Below are 23,495 nucleotides of genomic sequence, written 5' to 3'. Positions count from 1 at the left end.
GACCTGTTTTATTCCCTCTGGAAGACAGTGGAACAATGTTATATGCTTTCCTGTAGTTCATTTTTATCTGTTGTACTGGACATTTGCGGGGGGAGGGGGCTTTAAAATCTGGACACTTCTTTCCATTGGGATATTTCTTGGCATTTTTTTTCTGCTTTTTTGCTTAATCTGTTGTAGAATGTTAGACTTCCTGAAATGACCCTATTTTACGTTTCGTTTTACCTCCTTTTCTGAGAGTTTGCTTTGCCTCAATTTTCCACTGATCTTGTACATTTTTATTTTATTTTTAATTTACAAGAGTCTTTTATTGGATTTCTGTAGGTTCCTAGTACCTTTTTATTTATTTTTTACAATGAAAAAAATCTTGAAAAAAACGCATTTACTTTAAGTGAAGAAAAAGGAAATACATATTTCCTTTAATACATAAAATTAGTTTCATCTGCAGAGTTTATGAAATAAAGATAATGGCTTTTTCTCTTTTTGTTACATGTATACCTTCTTTTTTCTCAGATTATCATGCTCCATCATAAGTGACCAGACATAGTTCTCAGTGCTACACAGCAGGATCTCATTGCTAATCCATTCCAAAGGCAATAGTCTGCATCTATTAACTCCAAGCGACCCATCCATCCCATACCACCCCCCTTGGTAACCACAAGTCTATTCTCCAAGTCCATGATTTTATTCTCTGTGGAAAGGTTCATTTGTGCCATGTATTAGCTTCCAGATATAAGTGATATCATATGGTATTTGTCTTTTTTTCTGACTTAACTTCACTCAGGATAAGAGTCTCTAGTTCCATCCATGTTGCTGCAAATGGCATTATTTAGTTCTTTTTTACAGCTGAGTAGTATTCCATCGTGTATATATACCACGTCTTCCTAATCCAATCATCTGTCAATGGACATTTGGGTTGTTTCCATGTCTTGGCTATTGTGAATAGTGCTGCAATGAAAATGCGGGTGCATGTGTCCTTTTCAAGGAAAGTTTTGTCCAGATATATGCCCATGAGTGGGATTGCTGGGTCATATGGTAGTTCTATGTATAGTTTTCTAAGGTACCTCTATACTGTTCTCCACAGTAGTTGTACCAGCTTACATTCCCACCAACAGTGCAGGAGGATTCCCTTTTCTCCACATCCTAGTACTTTTTTTTTTTTTTTTTTTTTTTGTCTTTTTGCCATTTCTTGAGCTGCTTCAACAGCATATGGAGGTTCCCAGGCTAAGGGTCGAATCGGAGCTATAGCCACCTGCCTATGCCAGAGCCACAGCAATGCAGGATCCAAGCTGCGGCAATGCCAGATCCTTAACCCACTGAGCAAGGCCAGGGATTGAACCTGCAACCTCATGGTTCCTAGTCGGATTCCTTAACCACTGAGCCACGACGGGAACTCCATCCTAGTACCTTTTTAAACAGCAACTTGTTTTCATTTCTTGGAATACAATATCTTCTGTTCCTTGAGAATATTATGATTTTTTATTCTAGTTTAATCTAATTTTGCTACCTTTATACCTTGCATTGTCTGTTTTCTTCTGAATGTTTGGTTTTGTCTTTTTCTTAGAAGTTTTCATCGGATATTTTACATTCCCTGATTATCCATTTATAGTTAAGAATGATACACCAAAAAGCAGATTGGAAGCTCTGTGTATATGGACTAAATTTATTGAATGATAAATTTCACTCTAGAGGGATCCAGATGGGCTATTTCATGGAAAGACCTCTTAACTTTTTTTGTTCTTTGCTTTCAGGCTAGTTAATACTTCCAGTAAGGATTTCTCCAATCTTTTGTCTGAGAGTGGGGAAAGGATTGAAGCTTGGCTGGCAGTGCTTTTTCTTAGCCAAGTGAAGGAAAAAGTCTGGCGAGCTCACCTAACATCGTGTAGACCCTCACCTTACCCCATTTTCAGTATACTCGCCCACTTTTCGCTATTCCTTAAGTCCTTAAGTAAACCCCAAATCTATTGCTAGGCATGGGAGAATAAATTTCCTGCATGCCAAAGACAGGCAAAAGGATTTCTTTCAGGTTATACAGACTTTCAGCAAATTTGTTTTAGCTTCAACTCTACCACATGTTTAGAAATATCTTGTATCTGATCCTTTCATGGCTTCTTGCTTCTGGATTTCCCCAACTACCAGCTTAGTTTTCAGATTTCCCCTAGCTGCTAAGTAAATCACCACTTTTCCACCTTCTCTTCAGTTTACAAAGTGTTTCAGCTGTATCTACCACAATCTTTGTGGATATACACCTTTGTTTAATCCTGTTTTAATCCCTCTACTCTCTTTTTAGTGGGTTTTATTTTATTTTACATTTTATTTTATTTTATTTTATTGTTTTATGGGCACACCATGGTATATGGAAGTTCCTGGACCAGGGATTGAATCTGGGCCACAGCTGCAACCTCCGAGCCACTGTGGCAATACAGGATCCTTTAACCCACTGTGCCAGGCTGGGGATCAAACCTGCACCTCCACAGCAACCTGAGCAGCTGCAGTCATATTCTTAACTCACTGCACCACAGAGGGAACTCCTTTAGTGGGTAATTTTTTAGCATGGGTGGAACAGATCTGCTATTTCCTGGGTCACTATTTGTCTCTAAGAATAAAAAAAAGCACCACATAGTTATATTACAGTTTTCTCAGACTCTATGAGGATGAAGTGACTATAATATTAAAACCAAGTATAGAAAACAGTAAGTGCTATACTAGTATTGCTATTGTTATTTGTATTTCTTTAGGGAAGAATTTTCTACATCTATTGAGTATGTTTGCTCTCCTTCATGTCATTAAATTTTTTCTCTATTTGGACCTTTTTTGTTTGCAAGTTCATATTGAATGGGAGTTATGTGTTTCTATATGGAGTTTTTGTGGTTACCTGAATGAAGACCCCTCTCCAAGAACTCCAGATCAGAACCAGATCTCATATTGCTTCCTTTAGACTCTCATCCCAGGGGAAATATTTCAGAACCTCTGCCAGAATTATATGATAGTTTGGCTCAATAACCAGGATCAGAGTTATCTGCATTTTTTTCATGTCATCCCAGGGAGCCAATTAATTCCAGCCACACATACAGGCTATGGAATCTTTTTTTCTAGCCTTTAATTATGGGCCAGGGAGTCTCACCCTACTCCTCTGTTTCTAGAAGTAAGCCTAGTTCCAGTTACCCTTCTCAATGAAGTGCCATTTGTTTAGTTTCTCCATATAAATCAAACTCCTAGCTGCCATTGCAATTTTCCAGTCCTGGCATCCAGTAAGCCTAGAGAACTTCAATCCACTTTAGCATTGTATTTCCACCTGATTTCTGGTGTGCTGATAGACTTATTTTGTATAAGAGAATGTCTTCACCCTTATGTCTTTCTTTAACTGTTACTGCTATTTTCTTGAAACAGAGGGAAACTTAGGTATTTTGTTCTGTTCTCCTGCTCCCCCACCACTAGTTGCTTTTTTGGATGGACTTACTCTGATTAAGAATGTTTCTAATCATGAATATCTGTTGAAATGTGTCAGATGTTTTCCTACCATTGAAAAAAATCACATGATTTTGCTCCTACATATTGCTAATGTCATAACCTCTGGTTGATTTTCCAAGGTCGAAACAACTTTGCCTTCCTGAAATAAACTCAACTTTGTCATGGTGTAATATTTTTGTATGTGTCACTTCCTTGCTAATATTTTATTTAGAACTTTTATATCTGTGTTTGTGAGAGACATTGACCTAAATGAGTTGGGAAGTGTTCCCTCACATTTTCTGGAGAGTTTATATAAGGTTGATTATTTGTGCTTTAAATGTTTAATAGAATTTCATCAAGGAAGCCATCTGACACTGAAATTTATTTTTTTAACATTTTAAATTATACATTTAATTTAACAGATATCAAACTATTCAGATTTCTCTCCATTTTTGTGTTAATTTTGATGTTAGTTTTTGTAGGAATAGTTTCAGTCATGTAAATTTTTAAGTTTATTGACCTTGTCTGACATAATGTTTTCATTATACTCCCATCATACATTTATTATTTTTAATGCCTTTCAGATTCCCCTTAAATTCCTTATATTTATACCTTCTCGTTTTTGTTTTTTCATATTTCACCATGAATTTATCCATTTTATTAGTCTTTTGAAGAGCCAACTTTTATTTCGTTTTCTAGTTTATTCATATCTATTCTCATCTTTTTTGTTTCCTCTCCTACTTTTTTGGCTTAATTCACTATTCTTTTTTTAACTTCTGGAAATTGATAGTTAAATTATTGTTTTTAGCCTTTCTTTTTAGTATGTGCATTTAAGGCTATTGATGTCATTCTAATCATGGCTTTGGCTGCATCCCACAGATTTTGACATTTAAAAATACTGCCTAATCTTCACTGTGATTTCTTCTTTGACCCATGAATAATTTTAAAGATTATCTAATAACTTCTAAATATTTGGGCTTTGTCTAGTGTAGTTCCACTGTGGTCAGAAAACATACTTAATCAGCTCGGGCTGTAAAAACAAAATGCAATAGACTTGGCTTAAACAACAAAAATGTATTTTCTCACGGTTCTGGAGGCTGGAAAGCTTAAGATCAAAATGCCAGTAGGGTTTGATTTTGATGAGCGCTGTCTTCCTTACTTGTAGACGTCTACCTTCTCACTGTGTCCTCTTATGGAAGAGAGAGAGAGAAAGAGAGGGAGAGAGAGTAGGAGAGAGGGAAGAGTGAGAGTTCTCTGGTTTCTCTTCTTATAAGGACACTGGACCCATCACAAGGGCCCCACCCTCATGACCTTGTCTAACCCTAATTACTTCCTAAAGGTCTAATCCCCAGATATCATCACATTGGAGCTTAGGGCTTTAACATATGAGTTTGGGAAGGAATAGACCATACAGTCCATAGCATGTACTGTGTATTATTTTAATCCTTTGATTAACTTGCTTACATTTTACTTAAGATTTATACTTCTCTTTTATTTAGGATTTAGGATATATAATCATGTGTAAAAAATGTTTTGTTTATATGTGTCAGATCTTGTGCTAAGGCTTTACCTAGTTTCATAATATGCATTAAAATATTTGAATCCTCCTTTTTATTTTGTAGCATTTTAAATAACATGACAGTTCACCTGTTTCTTACAAAGTTGTAGAAATTCAGTCACAAAATTAGCAAGATCTGGTCTCTGTCTTGAATAGAACTTTTTGTAGTTGCTTAATAATTTGTCTGTTTCATATAGATTTTCAAATGTATTATTAAATTCTCCATGTTATTATTAAAGTTTGCCTTCTTGATAAGCCAGGAGCTTAGAGAAGTCTTTTATAGCTCTTTAAAATTTTTATTACATATCCTACCATTTTTCTTACATCTAATAGCTCACACTTCATACATATTTTTACACTTTTTATTCAGGCTCTATATTCATATGATTAGTATGTCATCATTGTGAACCTTTGCCTTCATAAATAAAAATTTTACTTTTATGTCCTATTTATCTTGAATATTATTTTTCATATTTACTCTTATTTCTATAAGTAAAGCATGTTTATTATAGAAAGTAAGACATAAGAAGAGCTGAAAATTCCCTTTAGCTAAACATTAATTTTTTTTCAAAGAACTAATTTATTTTTTCTAATAATGAATGTTTATCAAGAGAAAAATCAGGAAATAAATACTGGAAAGAATAAAGAAAATAAAAATCTTATTGCTTAGAGATCATCACTGTTAACATTTCAATGTATAATTATGCAGACTCTTTTTTCTGCATGCATTTATAAGTCCATAAAATAATATGGTGATTTTATGACCTGTTTTCTAAGAAAAATATATCACAAATGTATTTCTATGTTAATAACTATACATCTGCTTTATTTTTTAAAGGCTGCTAGCATCATGCTATGTGAATATACAATTATTTATTTACTCTTTATTACTAAATATTTGGATGGCCTCCTTCAACTTTGTCAAATTTAGTATTTATTTATTTATTTATTGCAGTTATAAACTACCCTGGAGAAAACTTCTCTTATTAATGTAAATTTCAAGCATTTAAAAGTTCTTTCATTATGATATATCTCTATAGTAACTAGTTAAAAATTCTTGTTTGGAGTTCCCATTGTGGCTCAGCAGATATGAACCCGACTAGCATCCATGAGGATGCAGGTTTGATCCCTGGCCCCACTCAGTGGCTTAAGGATTTGGCATGGCCATGAGCTATGGTGTAGGGTGCTGAGGCAGCTCGGAACCTGCGTTACTATAGCTGTGGTGTAGGCCAGTAGCTACAGCTCCAATTCCACCCCTAGTCTGAGAACCTTCATATGCTATGGGCACGACCCTAAAAAGACAAAAAAAAAAAAAAAAAAATTCATGTTCACTTACAAATAAATAAACAATTCATGTTCACTTACAATTAAATTAAAGCAATCATGAAGTACAATTTTTCACCCATCAGATGGGCAGAGGCTTTTTAAAATGATATTGCCCATGGCTGAGTAGTATTCCATTGTGTATATATACCACATCTTCCTAATCCAATATCTGTCAATGGACATTTGGCTTGTTTCCATGTCTTGGCTATTGTGAACAGTGCTGCAATGAACGTGCAGTGCATGTGTCTTTTTTAAGAAAAGTTTTGTATGGTTATATGCCCAAGAGTGGGATGGACTGGGAACTTGGAGTTAATAGATGCAGACTATTGACTTTGGAATGGAGGAGCAATGAGATCCTGCTGTGTAGCCCTGGGAACTATGTCTTGTCACTTATAATGGAGCATGATAATGTGAGAAAAAAGAATGTATACATGTATGTGTGACTGGGTCACCATGATGTACAGTAGAAAAAAAATAATTTATTGAGGAAATAATTTTTTTAGTTTTTAGGCAAAAAAAAATAAAAAAATAATAAAATAAAATTATATTACCCAGTGTTGGTATGGCTATGGGAAACCATGCACTGTCACTTAGTTCTGCTGAGAGTGTGAGTGAGAGAATCTTCCTTTGAAGGCCACTTGGAAATATGTATCAAAAGCAGCTGCCCTAGTTTTTCATTTTTACAGATGTTTCATGAGAAAACCTGATTTTTCCAAGATCTTATTGGAAAGGAATCACATTATGTGTATGTATTATAAATCCAATCCTAACATAAAAGAATTTTCTTAGAGGTATTCCAAATAAGGAATCCAGGTGCCTTGAAAATTTCCTGAAGTGTGCTTTTAAGCACTTAAAATTTCGTTTGACATCTATATAAATCATCCTTGCCTTAGGGTTCTATTCAAAACAAAACTAAGATTTTATTATTGATATATAGCGGTAGGTTAAGGTGGGGAGAAATCAGCTTCTTTTTCACTGTGAACTTTTCCAAGTGGGTAAAATCTTCTTCTAAAAAAAAAAATTATCTTACTTTAGTTGTTTCATAATGTTCGTTTTAATTTCTGCTATACAGCAAAGTGATTCAGTTATACGTATATAATACATAAACCTTCTTTTTCATGTTCTCTTCCATTATGATTTATCATAGGATATTGAATATAGTTCCCTGTGCTGATGGTAGGATGTTGTTGTTTATCCACATATATAATAGTTTGTGTCTGCTAATTCCAAACTCAGTCCATCCCCCTACCCCCTCGCCCCCTTGGCAAACACAAGTCTGTTCTCTATGTCTGTGAGTCTGTTTTTGTTTTGCAGGTAGATTCATTTGTGTCATATTTTAGATTCCAACATATAAGTGATATTATATGGTACTTGTCTTTCTCTTTCTGACTTAGAATAATAATCTCTAGATCCATCCATGTTGCTGCAAATGGCTTTATTTCATTCTTTTTATGGCTGAGTAGCATCCCACCCTCTATATACCACATCTTCTTTATCCCCAATGGGTAAAATCTTTAAAAATTTTCCTGATGCTTCTCACCTTTAAATAGTCTGTTTCTGTGCTTTAATTGCATGTGTGGATGGAGATGCTGTGGTTCCAGAATCTGTATGTGGAGGGCGAGATCTAGAAATCCAGAGAGAATCTTGAAACTGTCCATGCTCTGGTTGCTGCACAAAGCTTCATCAGACACTTAACTTTGTCCACTTGTTCTTTGGTACAGGTGGCACACAGGCTCTTGGGGGCCCTGCTCAGCTACCTGTGGTGTTGGAATCCAGACCCGAGAAGTGTACTGCGTGCATCCTGGCGAATCCCCCTCCCCTCCTGAGGAATGCAGAGAGGAGAGGCCCCATGCCTTGCAAGCATGCAATCAATTTGATTGCCCTCCTAGCTGGCATATTGAAGAATGGCAGCAGGTACGACAAACTGATGACCCCAGGGCTGGCATGCTTTTGACTATAAGAGCCCTGTGTTGCACTAGGTCCAAGAGGGCCAAGGCCGTTGTTGACTCACCTCCTTCTGTCTTTCCAGTGTTCCAGGACCTGCGGTGGGGGAACTCAGAATCGCAGGGTCACCTGTCGGCAGTTATTAACAGACGGCAGCTTTTTGAATCTCTCAGATGAATTGTGCCAAGGACCCAAGGCATCTTCTCATAAGTCCTGTGCCAGAACAGACTGTCCCCCCCATGTAACAATGGGAGACTGGTCGAAGGTAAGGGCCACACCAGGCTTCACAGTCCTTTCTTTTCTGCTCTTCCTTTGTTTCGGCCTCTTAATATTTTGCGCCTGAGATGAGAGCTTGGGCTAGTGTGAGGTGAGGCCCCAGATTTCAGGAGGCACACTCACTCACTCTCTGAGTTGTGTAAGGGCCCTGGTCCAGCCCCCCACATCACAATTCATTTTCCGTTTGTATTCAATATTATATAAACTGTGCTCATCACATTTCTCCTGAACGAAATCTCATGACTTCTTTCAGAACTACCAAAGCCATTGTATCCCGGGATAAACTCAAAATCGGTTTGGTTCTCCTCCGCCTTGTGTCTCCTTATACAGAATTGTTTCTTAAACCCTGTCATTTCAGCGCTCTGGAAATCTTCCATACCTTGACTTCCTCTGCGCTCTGTTGATACCACTGTGAATTTTACCCTTTATCCTCTCAAGCTCACTTTAATTGCAATAAGCAGAATTCCAACATATCACTTTAGTGCTGGCAGGACTTAACACAGTCTAGCAGCACTGCCTCATTTTTCAGGTGGGGAAAATTAAACCCCGAAAGAGCTGAAATAAGCTGCCTAAGCTCCCACAGCTGGCAAAGTGGGAACAGAATCCATGCCTTTTGACCTTGTTCCAAGGACTCTCTTTCGTATTACACTGCCCACCTGATTCCCTGCCGCTCTATCACCCTCCCGTCTCCAAATCATCTAACATCCCCATAGTGTTCGTATCACAGGGTCCATCGATTCGCCTCTTAAAGGTCTCATTGCCTGAAAAATAACCTTTCAGTTCCTCAAAGGGCTTTCCTTGAGCAGAGGGGACTCACATTCCGGGCTCCTATATGGTTATTTCAGCTCTTTCTTCCAGTTTTGCTACATCCTTCATGTTTACAGGCTAAGGTTTTAGCACAGATTCTGAAGCAGGCAGTGGCGGTATGTAGTCAGAGCCCTCTAACCTCCAGTCACTGCCCCCAAATGTATATCTTCTGGGAGTCAAGAGGCAGTCACACTAGAAATCATCTCAAGAAAGAAGAAGGGACAGTAACTGACATTAATGAACTTTCCTGTGTCCTCAATTCCGTGCTGGGTGCCTTCACGACCTGCTATTCTCATCTCATCCTGCAGCGACTCTGGAAGCAGATGGTGTCTCCATTTCTACAGACGAGAAAGCAGAGATGCATTCAGATTAAGTAGTCTTCCCAAGGGTAGACTCAGGATTCATACCTGAGTTTGTGTGACCAAGTGTAGTATAAACCATGCACACTCGTGTCTCTCATGCAAGAGCACAGCTTTAGAGCCAAATGGACCCGTGTTGGAACCTACAAGCTCTAATGCCTGCTAGTGACCTTGTTCAATATACTTGCCCTGTCGTCACCCCCATTTTGCTTTCTTTTGACACAATGGTTGTTGTGAGGATAACACAAGATATAAGGTATAGAAACACCTAGCATGAGAAAAGGAATATATGTATGTATGCATGTGTGTGTGTATATATATATATATATATAGCTGGGTCACTTTGCTGTACAGCAGAAATTGGCACAACATTGTAAATCAACTACACTTTAACAAAAAACACATAAATATGAGAAACATTTAGCCCCTTCCCATCACCCTGAGGGCAAGTCTGCATTCTTCTGGCCTGGGTTGGATTGACAGTACTTCTGCCTGCATGTTCTACATCTTTCTATTTTTCCTGTTTTGACCATCTAGCTCAATTAAGTGCTACTATTTATAAACTACCTTAACTGGCAAGTCACACGTCATGGTCCTCATGGCCATGACTGAGAGTCTAGGGAAATGCTTCTCCAAACCCTCATTTAAGGCTTCCAGTTACTGTCTCCACAAGGTTAGGGGCAGATTTTCAGGGAGGGCAGGGCCATGCATTTGTGGAGACAACCCTTGGCACTGTGAATGCTTTGTCACCTCATCTTTTTAGATGCTGGACGCTTGTAAGAGATGAGGATCTCAAGGCCCAGCCAGACCTAAGGTGTTTGAACCTGCATTTGGACAAGATCCCCAGGTGTTGTGCGCATGTCAGTTTGAGAAGCATTTCCCTACCCGCCCCTCCTCTTTGGGAAGGTTGCTTAGCCTTTCAGTGTATCCAGAGTAGGGATGGCTCTGGGCAATAACTTCTTTGAGCAAGTGCTGCCCTAACCCAAGAGGCAGAGGCAGGAAAAGGGAGAGATAAGCTGTGAGCAGAGATGGTAGAGGAACCAGGCCTCATGGTTCTGGATGCAGCCAAGATGGACCTAGAACCCTTGCCCTAAAGTACTACCTCCACCTCATCTCTTTTTTTCTTTTCTCTGGGAACAAACAGGCTTTTGCAGTTCTATCCTGTCTCCTGGAACAAAGTCTTCTCACTGGCCTTTTAGAGAAGAGATGGCTTGCTTTCCTCCCCATCCGCTCTCTCTGAATAACGGGATTGGCAGTTGTTGGTTGTTTCTCTAAATTAACACCCGTTGCCATGTTTACTCAGGCTTGCCTTGTGTCTTTGCTCTTGTTACCCTCAAATTCTGGGCCCAGCTCTAAGCTTTCCTCCCCTGTGAAGTTTCCACTCCCTAAAATCATAACAGCATTTCCTAGGTTTAACTCGCAGTGACCCATTTTTTTTTATTGCATTTTAATGGGGAGCTACTTCCTGAGCATCCATATGGTTTTCCCATCTGGCTTCTAGTGTCCTTGAGGCCAGTGGCCATGAGATCGCTGACAGGTCCTTGGGCCCTGCAGACCTCTGAGCAGGTAAATACTCTTCCTCAAGAGCCTTTGCAAAGACAGGGGAAATGCAAAATGGTGTTGAAGGACTGATCTGCAGAAAGGCTTGGGCCAGCTAACATAGGACAGGAGAACCATTCATTGGAAGGGATTTTGCTGGGAGAAATAAGAGGAGATTAAAGAGGTTACCCACGTGAGCTGAGTTGGACCTGAAGGTACAAAGGTCAGTTTTCCAGGCAACCATCTATGAGGCAAGGGGCAAGCTTGTACCCACTCTGAGGTCAGCCCAGGCACAGTCAAGACATCTTCCTGCCCTCAGCCAAGGCCACATCTCTGGGAGACCTCCATCTGGGAGGAGAAGCAGGTGTGCCCACGTGCACAGGAAGGCAGAGCCAGCCTTCAGACTTGGGTCCACTCAGGCACACATGGTGCCCAGCAGTGTGTGTTTCCTACCGGGTCCAGCTTTTCTCTTCAGAGGTGAAAATTTCTCTCATTCTGAGTTGCTTTGTTTTGGCAGAGATCTGATGCCAAACTGCCACACTCCCTAAAGCTTCCTACCAGACTCCTCTCTCTGCCATGGGATGGCTCATTGGGGCGAAGCTGTCCATCTGTGGTTCTGGACAAGGCCCCTTCACACTGGAACGGGACCCTGCCCCTGGACACAGAAAGTAGACTGAAAAGCCATGCCAGAATTTTCCATTTTTCACCGAGCCAGGCCTCTCAGCCTGCAGCTGGCATCGTCTTCCCTCCCTGACACTGGCTTTATTCATGGTGTGATGTCTAGGCTTTGTTCATTCATTGGCTCAGGTGTTTTCCTTGACTTCCTTAGATTGAACCAAAGGTTAAGGCAAAGAGGAGCCTTCAATTCTTCTGCTGCTTTTTTAGTTAAAAAAAGGGGGGCATTGACTCATGTATGGAGCAGTCTTCCCAAAAGGTGGATTTCTGCAGTCCACATACACTTGTGGACTATTTTGTGGCTCCATCCCTTTGACTGAAATCTAGTTGCCTCTCCTCATTCTTTGTTCTCTATATTTTGCTGGAGCTTTTGGCCATTTCGTCTATGTTCGTCCTTCTCCTTTGGGCTGCTCCTTGCTGTCTTTTATTTCTTCTACTTACCCGACAAAGTCTCTGCTGTTGTTTTGTCTTCTTCCCAGTCTCCATTGGACCCTTTGATTTCCATGGCCACATTTTTTCCCTCCATCATTGATTGTGTGGCATGACTTCTCTGGGTGATTCTCTGACTCTAGGAAGAGTTTCTGGCTTTATGTTCCATACCTCATCCTTAGCTCTCCAGGTAGGATATATCCTCATTATGGGAAAGCAACTGATTCCCAGTCAGCTCCCTCTCATACTTCTTGTCTCTGTCAGTGCACCAGCATCTTTCCAACCCTGTGGTCATCTCTAACTTCACCTCCTATATTTATTTACACATGCCTGCCAACTCATCAATGGTTGAAACTCATCCATAAGCTAAGTAAAAAGAGAAAGCTCTCTATACAGGAGGCTTTGTACAAAGTACAGCTCAAGGTATGTCCAGGACAAATGGATTTCCAAATATGGCTTTCTAGTTTTTAATAGATTTATTAATTATGATTCATGAAGGCAGTAGTGTGGTGGAGCCAGTTCAAAGCAGCTTTTGAGAACCAGTCGTGATCTCTTGCTACCTTGTATGCGATAGCATTAATATGAGAGCTTGAAATCAACCACAATGTGAGTATTTATACCACAGGAATTGGCAAATGCTACAATCAGGGCCCTCTTCTCCATGAACCTGTTTTGAAACATTTACTAGCACACAATTGCATGAAAGGGTTATTCACACACATGCATGCATACACTCTTATCAATAAGACAGTTTAAGCTTATTGATAAGATAGGAACTTAGGGTGGAAATGCCCTTACTTGTTGACTGAAATAAATAGAGTTGTAAAAGCATCTTATAACTTGAATATGCCTATTACTGTAGCCTAACGTCTTCTCAGTCATTTACTGAGCACTGCTATGATTGATTACCCCAGGTACCAGGAATATGAGACAATCAGGAATACAGTCTTCAGTGAGCTCAAGTTTAATTAGGCAGACAGATAAAGAAATGTGTAAAAAGCCCAATAAAGGTGTCCCATCCACAGCACTATGGGAAAATTGACAGGAAACATTAATTTGGCCTGAGTGGCAGGAAAGAATTGTAGAAGATGCAGCTTTAGAGTTGGGGCTTAAAGAATAAGGGCCAACTGTGTGGAAAAGAGAGAAGAGGGTGTTCAAGAAGTGGCAGGAGTACATACACAGGCACAGGTCATGAGCTTATCCATCCTATGTGGCTTAAGAGTAAGATGCATTAAAGAAAGGTGGAAAGGTGAGAGGTAAAGGAGATATTGCAGCTAGACTGTGAAGGACTTTGTGTATTTGGATTTATCCCTGCAGTCATTAAGCTTACAGTGAAAGGTGTTGGAATGGGGAAGTAAAAGGCACGGTTTTTAGACAATAATCCTGAACAGTGTGTTAGCAGAGAAGGAACTGGAGCTTAAGAGACCTTGTTTGGTGGGGATGGGAATAAAACCCATGAGAGATAATGAGGCAGTTGGGATAGAGAATCGCGGGTAGTTTTGAGTGATATTTAGCAGATGTAACAGACAGATTTGAAAATTGAATTGATAAGAAATGAGCAAAAAAGAGGAGCGTTCCAGATTTCCATCTTGGGTAGTTAATGGCTAGAGATGGCATTAATATTAAAATTAATTAGAAAAAATAAAATTAGAGAAGGAAATGACTTCACACTTGGAAGATGACTTGAAAGGGACAGAAAGCGAGTTTATTTTTTAAATGAATGTAGTTTGAGGGTCTATGAAAGTATCAGTAAAGAATTGTAGCAAGATCTATACTAAAGTTACAGTTTTGGGGGTCATCAGCATTTAAGCAGTAGCTAAACATGGGAAAATGAATACCATTATATCCAAGAGTATATTGTGTTTTTTATTACTCAATGAATTTTATTACATTCATAGTTGTACAACGATCATCACAACCCAATTCTAAGAATATATTGTTAATAGTAGTTCCTTTAAAATGATTAGGAAGCTTACAGTGAAGCAGAATCATGATGGCAGCATAGTTTTTTTAATGTCCCCAAATCTCTCATTTAAAAAGAAAAAACCAAAAAAGCAGAAAATCAGGCAATTAGGATTGCCAAAGGAAAGAAAAATATACAGATAACAACTTTAATAGAAGTGACATAAGTGGGTGGGGCCAAACCGTATGTAAAAGCAAACTTAGAAGCTAGTCAGAGATTCTGAAAAAGAGAGAAGCAATGAGGCTAAGAGCCATGGGACACAGAAATATCACAAGGAAAAAGTCCTGCTCTGATCAGAACCCTTAGCAAGTAGATCTGAGACAATCAGTGAATCTGAGAGAAGACTTCAGGCTCCTGAGTGTGGCTGAGTGCAAGGACAATCATGCAGCCCCATTCAGAAGCCCTAAGAAGACTGGAGAGCACCAGAGGTGCTCACAGCCTTAAGGTCTGGAGAAATAGCCTACAAAGCTGGCCAGAATTATCATCCAATCTGAGAAGGAACACCAGGGTAAAGGAAAGAGAATGTTCAGCTCTTTGGGACCAGAAGGGTCTGGAAGATACAAATCTCCGAACTGTGGCGAAATTGTTAAACAATTCATCTCAGCAGCAGAAGAAGGAGTCCTTTATGATAAAGAGAGCTACCCTGAAACACTCCCAATCCTCGTACCCTCTTCTGAAAGTACAGAAAAAAATCTATTTCATTTAAATAGGAGCATCAGCAAGTCCCATAGAAGGATACCACAAGATAAAAGTATCAGTAACTTAGCAACGTGGTGAAAATTGGCCTTGAGGTGAATGAAAATGTAACTTACTGTTACAAAATCAGTTAAGAGAAATTAAGATGTCTGTAGAAACAAATCATCAATAGAAAAGCTCAGAAATGAGATGAATAAATACCAGGAGGATGTGGAAAACTGACTGACAGGATTCAGGAAAGAGTTAGAAAACTAAGGGAAAATAATTCAGAAATATAAACTAAACTAGAAGGAACAAAAGAATGACCAGATACAGAAAGTATCATAAGAGAAACAAAAGAAAGGAGGGGACTGAAAATAATCAAAGAGAAATAAAAAGGGTTTAACAAAAATAACAGATATAGGAGTTCCCGACGTGGCGCAGTGGTTGACAAATCCGACTAGGAACCATGAGGTTGCGGGTTCAGTCCCTGCCCTTGCTCAGTGGGTTAACGATCCGGCGTTGCCGTGAGCTGTGGTGTAGGTTGCAGACGAGGCTCGGATCCCGCGTTGCTGTGGCTCTGGCATAGGCCAGTGGCTACAGCTCCGATTAGACCCCTAGCCTGGGAATCTCCATGTGCCACGGGAGCGGCCCAAAAAATAACAAAAAGACAAAAAAAAAAAGATATAAAAGACAGAGAAAGAAAATCATATATATATATATGATTTTATATAATATGAAATTATATGTTTGTATATATAATTAGAGTCCTGAGAAAAGAAAATCAAAACAACATAACAGAACAAAACTATAAATAAAAGATTCGAATCACCATATTGAAAGATTCGAATCACCACATACCTGGAAAAATCAACTCAGAATGGTTAATATCAACTCATATTCTATTAGATTTTAAAGGTAAAGAATAATGTATTAGTGTATTGAGGCAAAAGGACCAAGTCACTTATTAGGGAAAGAAAATCACGTTAGCATCAGACCTTTTAACAATAACACTTCATAATAGAAAACGATGGAGCAACATATTTAATATAATAAAAGAAAAACATGAGCCAAGGATTTTATATCCTGCCCAACTGACCTTTGAGTTTGAAGGTCACAGACAAATAGTTATGAAGACACGAGAACTCAAGGTATATTGTTGCCACGAGCTTTTCAGAGGAATCTACTCCCATACTTCTATGGAATAAATCAGAGAAGCTTTGGCATAAGCTTGATGCTATAATTAATGGCACTATTCCCATCATCTCCTCTTTCAGTTGTGAATGTTCTCTCATGGCACACTAACCTTGAATTTAGCAGGCACAAGGTCACAGAAGACCTCTGTCCAGAAAAGGAGTTTACAAATGATCCTCCCATTCTTAATGGGGAGAAAAAGTCAAATACTGATCATGAGAAATGAGTTACAGGTAGTGGTTGGCAATTATTTAACCATTTTTTTATTATATGGATAACTCATAAGTGATGAGTTCGGTTGTGACAAAAAATATACCACAAGTTGCTAAATGATGATTTTTAATTATTTGTTATAAAGTGTAGTAAAGGCTTTCCTCTGTACTGAAAAATACTAATAATTAGGGCTTTCTGTTAAAGATGACAATAAAGGCATGCAAAAATATTCCATTCCCCTTCTTTGAAACCCAACAAAAAACCCACAAAGAGAATGAAAGAGAAGAAACACTCTGTCTTCAGTGAACAATGAAATGGCCCCAAGTCCACACTATAAATTATGAAACACACCTGCCAAAGACCGTAAAATCTGGACCAAAATGAGAGAGGGAAGGCGGAGGGCTGACAAATATTTCCTCAGGTGCCAAGTGGGATGTAGATTTCCCTAGGAGTAAGTGTGATTGTCTTGAAAGGCCTACTCAACAGTTCCTTGATTGTAGAGTCTAGGTTGGGGACCACAAGCTGTCCCTGAAGACGCAGGGAATGTTCCAGGAGATACCACATGTGTATCCCCCTGCCCAAAGAAGGTGCCAGAGATGGAGGCGTTGAGACCGAAGAGGGGCAGCAGTTGCTGAATTGTCACCCAGCAATCCATTTATTTCAGAGGCTCTTCCCTGAGTCACACCAACCACTCAAATGCCAAAATCGGAAGAGAGATGTGGGCAAAGGAAATAAAAATTGGGTGACACACTGTTGCAGACCACAAACTGATGGGAACGCCCTAGCTCATTCCTCCCACCCATGTTATTCACAGCCAGCTGCATTTCAAGCTCTAGCATAGAAGCTATGCAATGAGTTCCCATTGTGGCTCAGCGAGTTAAGAACCTGACCAGGATCCATGAGGATTCTGGCCATCCCTGGTTTCACTCGGTGGATGAAGGATCGGACATTGCTGCAAGCTGCAGTGTAGGTCACAGATGCGGCTCAGATCCGCCGTGTCTGTGGCGTCGGCTGGCAGCTGCAGCTCCAATTCGACCCCTAGCCTGGGAACTTCATGTGCCGCAGGTGTGCCCCCCAAAAAAGAAAAAAAAATTATGCATCAAAACTAGGGGGGAACATTGAAGGAAAAGAAAGAAGTCAGGGTGTGGGGAAGGGAACAGAAAGCAAGAGTCATGTGAGGAACATGGCATCACAAAAATATCACCCAGAGAAAAGTTGCAACACGTAGATGCCATACTCCCAAGGAAATGACAACCATGATGTCCAGGGGTGTGGGGGGAGGGGAGGGAAGTGGCTTTAAAACGAGGTTTGAGTTCAAAAAGAGACTATACATCAACAGAAGGAGATGAAAGGACAACTTGGAGCAGTCAGGAAAAAAAAAAAAAACCTGAAAAACAAATTTTTAGATAGCAGACCTGAAAGTTACTTTATGAGCAGCCCAAAAAATAATTAAAATGACTGAAAACCTAGAGCTGTGGTATCCAGGCTGAAAGAACTCATATAAAATGATATAGAGAAGAGTAAAGTTGTAAGATTGGTTTTTAGAAGCAATGAGGGATATGGGCATCGTAAGAGAGAGGACATAAACCATAAGCATCATCAGTGTTTGTGAGGGGAACGAAATGATTCGAACAGAGATACCCTCAGAGATACTTAAGGGGAATTAGCTTCCTTTAATAAAAGCTTTAGCCTGCAAGTCATAGTGGTATCCTACGTGCTGAGAAGACAGGACCCACTAAGATACAGCCTGCTTAAGGTGCTGAATGGATAGAGAAGGAGCCATGGGCTTTAGAGGGTAAAAGGCAAACAAATCAACAAGATGTCTCTGTTTGGCCTTACACATCTTCACCATTAGATGCAAGAAGACACTGGCACCGTGTCTACACAAGTCAAGGGAAAAGGAAGTATGACTCACTTGTTTTCGTGTCATCTTGGTTCTTCTTCGTGGAGAAAGACAACAGGGGCAGTCAGAGGATACTTTCCTGGATGCCCTTCTCGAAAAATTTGCAGAGCCTCGATGAGACACCAAGATGACTCAAGATAAAGAATCCAGATAAACAAAAGTTATAGAAAAAGGTGGGAGGGAAAAAAAGAGAATCCAGGAATGCACAGATTCTGGTGAGAAAGATGGACGATGAAGAATGCACTCATTTCAGTACACAGTTAAGGTCAGGCAATAACTGCATTTCAGAACAGAACATAAGTAGAAAACCTTGACGTTAGCTAAATAATTTAACAAAACAAATGGTATGTTTGGAGAAGTGGGTGGGAGGAAATGTGCGTGTTTCCTCCTCTTTCTTAGCAGCCAATCAGAAGATACTCGCAAAAGTCAAAATAAGACCATAAAAATAACTACCTGAATCTCTTCTTGGTTTCTTTCATCTTCTTCCCTAACTTCAGAGAGTTCTTTGGGGAGTTAATCAGTTAATAGTGGGTAAAAAAAATCAGCCATTCAGCAGCTCTTTTAATCTTGCTTTAATTTTTTTTCTTTTATTACGTGTATTTACCTAATAAAACTGCATTAAAAATTTAAATTAGGAGTTCCTGTCGTGGCGCAGTGGTTAACGAATCTGACTAGGAACCATGAGGTTGCGGGTTCGGTCCCTGCCCTTGCTCAGTGGGTTAACGATCCGGCGTTGCCGTGAGCTGTGGTGTAGGTTGCAGACGCGGCTCGGATCCTGCGTTGCTGTGGCTCTGGCGTAGGCCGGTGGCTACAGCTCCGATTCGACCCCTAGCCTGGGAATCTCCATATGCCGCAGGAGCGGCCCAAGAAATAGCAACAACAACAACAACAACAATAACAACAACAAAAAAGACCAAAAAAAAAATTTTAATTAAAATTGCATGTGCATATGTAATTATGACTGTCAAATAGTGTCATGCATACAATGATTATCAAATATTAATGTTATGTGTAGCAGTTTTTTTTTTGTAAAAAAAAAAAAAACTTTCCTTTTCTACTTTTCTACTTCTTAAATTCTTTTTTAGGGCTGCCCCCAAGGTATATGGAAGTTTCTAAGCTAGGGGTCAAATTGGAGCTGTAGCTGCCAACCTACACCACAGCCACAGCAACGCCAGATCTGAGCCATGCCTGTGACTTACACCGTAGCTCATGGCAACACTGGGCTCTTAACCTCTGAGTGGGACCAGGGATCGAACCTGCATCTTCATGGATACTAGTTGGGTTCATTTCCACTGAGCCACAACGGGAACTCCTACTTCTTGAATTCTTGGTCGTGGGTATATATCATTTTTTATTTTAATTTTTTTAATGAACTGGGTTATGATCATATTCATTTCACCTGGACAACACAGTGATTCAGTGTTTGTATACTTAAGTATCACCACAATACGTCTAGTCACCATGCAAAAGTCAATACCACGTAACTGTCCATTTGATACCATTTTATAAAAAGCAGAGGCATCTTACTATAGAAATATATGATATCACTTATAACTGGAATCTAATATCCAGCACAAATGAACATCTCCACAGAAAAGAAAATCATGGACTTGGAAAATAGACCTGTGGCTGCCCGACAGGAGAGGGAGGGAATGGGAGGGATCGGGAGCTTGGGGTTATCAGATTCAACTTAGAATAGATTTACAAGGAGATCCTGCTGAGTAGCATTGAGAACTATGTCTAGATACTCATAATGCAACAGAACAAAGGGTGGGGAAAAAATGTATACATGTAAGGATAATTTGATCCCCTTGCTGTACAGTGGGGAAAAAAAAAAGAAATAAATAGCTGCAAATAAACTAGACATCAATTACAATGCTAAGCGTCCCCCACTATGGGAGTTCCCTAATGGCTTGGCAGGTTAGGTCGCTGCTGTGTTGCAGATTGGATCCCTGGCCTGGGAACTTCAGCGTGCTGTGAGCATAGTCCAAAAAAAGAAAAAAAAATCCCATGATGATAAATCACTGTAAATTAGTGACTATGGAGAAAGGAAGGAAGGGAGGGAGAGAGGAAGGGAGAAGGGGAGGAGAGAGGAGTGGGAAACCCTCCCCATCCTAAAAGATGTTCAAGCCTAGGAAGTGCATACTTATTTGCTCACTCGTGCATAGCATCCCCTCTGGTTTCACAGCGGGAGATGTCTCTGTTGCTCGGAGGATTTGTCTGCTCACTCCCTGTGACGCTGTTGCACATTTCTCATTGCAGTGTTCTGTCACTTGTGGTGTCGGAACCCAGCGAAGAAAGCAGGTGTGTCAAAGGCTGACAGCCAAAGGCCGGCGCGTCCCCCTCAGCGAGACGATGTGCAGGCATCTTCCTGGGGCCCCTCTCGTGAGGTCTTGCCAGATGCCTGTGTGCAGGAGTAAGTATGGACCGTCCACGCTTCACTGGATATGCTGATTCGGTTCATCTCCCGCAATGGCTTCATTTTCCAAAGAGCTGCATATTTCTCATCTGTAGGTAAAGCAAATCAAGCAGAACTTAGGATTGTGGTAAGCAGCCAGCAGTTTAATACTGAAGACCAAGGTACAAGCTCTAAGACAAGTTAGTTTTAAGAAATGTCCACCCACTTAAACAAATCCATCTTTATGTTTCCTCATTTGGATCTGTACTTCCTTATAGCCCCTCCTGCACCATGATTTCTCCCACTTAGAATTCAGGAGTGTTCCTTGTAAAAGCTGAAATGCTTTCTGGTTTATTTTGCTAATGATATATGAGTATTCACTCTATTAAAACTAGATGAGCTAAGTATTTTTAAATATTCAAGTATGTCTTCTTTTGTGTACTCTAAAACCAGCAAGGATGAAAATATGAAATAGCTTTGGTTTTTAAAAATGGCAATTTAGGAGTTCCCTCATGGCTCAGCAGTTAATGAACCCGACCAAGACCCCCTGAGGACTAGGGTTCTATCCCTGGCCTCCCTCAGTGGGTTAAGGATCCAAAGTTGCTGTGTAGGTTGCAGACACGGCTCAGATGCCACAATGCTGTGGCTGTGGCACTGGCCGGCAGCTGCAGCTCTGATTTGACCCCTAACCTGGGAACCTACTTATGCCGTGAGTGCGGCCCTAAAATTAAAAAAATTAAAAAAAAAAAAAAAAGGCAGTTTAGGAGTTGCCTGGTGGTCTAGCAGTTAAGGGTTTGGCACTGTCACTACTGTGGTGTGGTTTGATCCCTGGCCCGGGAACTTCTACATGCTGTGTGTATAGCTCAAAAAATGGCAATTTAGATATTTCTTCAATTTGTTATAAAGAGCTTCGTATAAAGAGTCAATATTATGGCTTCATTATATCCAAAGGCTAACAGGCACGTGGCATTTGTCTGTATCCTCAGTGTACATGAGATAGTATAGGTCCACGTGCATATGCATGTTTCATGTAGGAGGGTAACAAAAATGAGTTGAGGGCTACCCCTACGGCAGGTGGAAATGGGCTGCAGAGTGACGGTGAGAGGCAGGGAAGGAGGGTGGGGAACAGGCACTCTGGGGACGCACTGGCTTCTGGGTTCTCATTTCCTGCTTTCTCACCGTCTTTAATTATTCACCCGAAGAAAAGACACTAATTATCTCAGCTACCCTCCTGAGCTTGTGGTAAGAAGAAAAAAATCAGAAAATAACTGTTATTTTATTAGTAGTAATAATAATAGTAACTAATAAGTTACTATTGTTTTAATGTTCCTTAGGAAAAAAGATAAACAATATATATGAATAGATGCATATATATTGTGTGTATATATATATATATCCATATATGTATGCACAGTATATATATGCATATATATATTCTTTCATATATTTTTTTTACATATATTCTTAAGTTTACCAACCACTTCCCCAAAGACACTTACAAAATAAAGTAAGAAAAGCAGTGACTTAAGAAAGGAGTCATAGCATCCATAGCATTTATTGTGCACTTACTCTGTGGAGTTCCTTGCCAGCATTTTTGCATTACCTTATTCAGTCCCCAGCAACACTGAGAGACAGGTATTATCCCCATTTGCCTACAAGGAATCCAAGACTAAGAGAAGGTCTGAGATTTAACCAAGGATCTGTAGCTGCCAGTTGGATCTCTTGGCCTGTTTGACCACAAGTCTGTCTGATTCCTGAGCCCACACTTTTAGCCACTTCTCCATGATGATTCATGGGCAACGTTAACTTTTTTTTTTTCCCTAGGAATTCTTTGAGAACAAATTTTCAAAATCTTGAGTTTCCAAAAATTTGAGATCCCAAGTTTTATAACGTCCTGGAATTCAAGAATGTCCGTGGCACATGGTGTAGTGTCATGCTTCAAGCCGCTTATCTATCTGATTTTTATTCATTATGGATGGTTGCATAGCAATGTGGCTAGGATGTAAACTGCCTTAGAGGAGGGTGAAATTAAATCCTGGCAGCTTCCTCTAAAATAATAACAGAATAACATCTGGGAATACACCGTGGTTATTAGAGCCTGCCATGTGGTACAAGATGAAATTATAAATTATTATGGCATGTGGTAGAAAGTGGAGTAAAAGGATAAGTTTTAGGGTGAAAATAAAAGACATGAAAAAAGACGGGAATATTTCTTCTCGAGCCCACCCTGTCCTCTCGCATGCCAGCGTGTAGGTCGTGGAAGCAGACAAGAGACAAGAATGCGTGCTCCCAGCACAGCCAGGCTGGGCCTCCGCTTCAGCTGTGGCCTGCTCTCATGCCATCACCTTGGATCCATGGCCCTTGCTGGCAGAAATTTGACTTCTTCCCCCACTCTCCTATGGCATCCTCTTTTCCCCACACTGTGTCAGAGCCGAGAGATGAGCTTGGCACCTACCCCTGCCGCGTCTGCCCCATTTCCCCTCTGTCATGACACACTTGGCATGTGCCCTGCCCTCACCCTACCTTCAGATGCATGCTGGACAGTCAACCGGGACACTTTCTGCCTTTCTCCTGGGACACACCACCACCAGGTCCATTCTTTCTCTCCAACGTTTGCAAACCTCCAGGACAGCCAGCATCCACGTTGATGACTTTCTCACGCCCTGATGTCCCAGTTTCCTAACATGGTCAATTTCTTTTTTTCCGGTTTTTTTTTTGTTTTTGTTTTCGTTTTTGTTTTTGTTTTTGTTTTTGCTTTTTAGGGCTGCACCCGAGGCATATGGAGGTTC

General features: G+C 40.2%; 1 protein-coding gene across 2 annotated transcripts in view; it reads left to right on the top strand.

Annotated features, from left to right (window-relative positions):
- The window catches only part of ADAMTSL3 (ADAMTS like 3), a 357,638-nt gene that overhangs the window by 260,311 nt on the left and 73,832 nt on the right, over positions 1-23,495 (top strand). For both annotated transcript variants that reach the window (XM_021098873.2, XM_021098874.2), the window contains exons 18-20: positions 8,053-8,245; positions 8,361-8,540; positions 20,571-20,724. In XM_021098873.2, the coding sequence (XP_020954532.1) occupies positions 8,053-8,245; positions 8,361-8,540; positions 20,571-20,724 (527 nt within the window). The remainder of the gene's footprint in view (positions 1-8,052; positions 8,246-8,360; positions 8,541-20,570; positions 20,725-23,495) is intronic.

This window comes from Sus scrofa, chromosome 7, assembly GCF_054392235.1.
Source record: "Sus scrofa isolate SSC_HxYL_T2T_F1_AM1 chromosome 7, Sscrofa_HxYL_maternal_Yorkshire_Landrace_v2.0, whole genome shotgun sequence".
Taxonomy (NCBI): Eukaryota; Metazoa; Chordata; class Mammalia; order Artiodactyla; family Suidae; genus Sus; species Sus scrofa.
The sequence above is the reverse complement of the archived record's forward strand: the minus strand, read 5'-3'. Positions and strand labels throughout refer to the sequence as shown.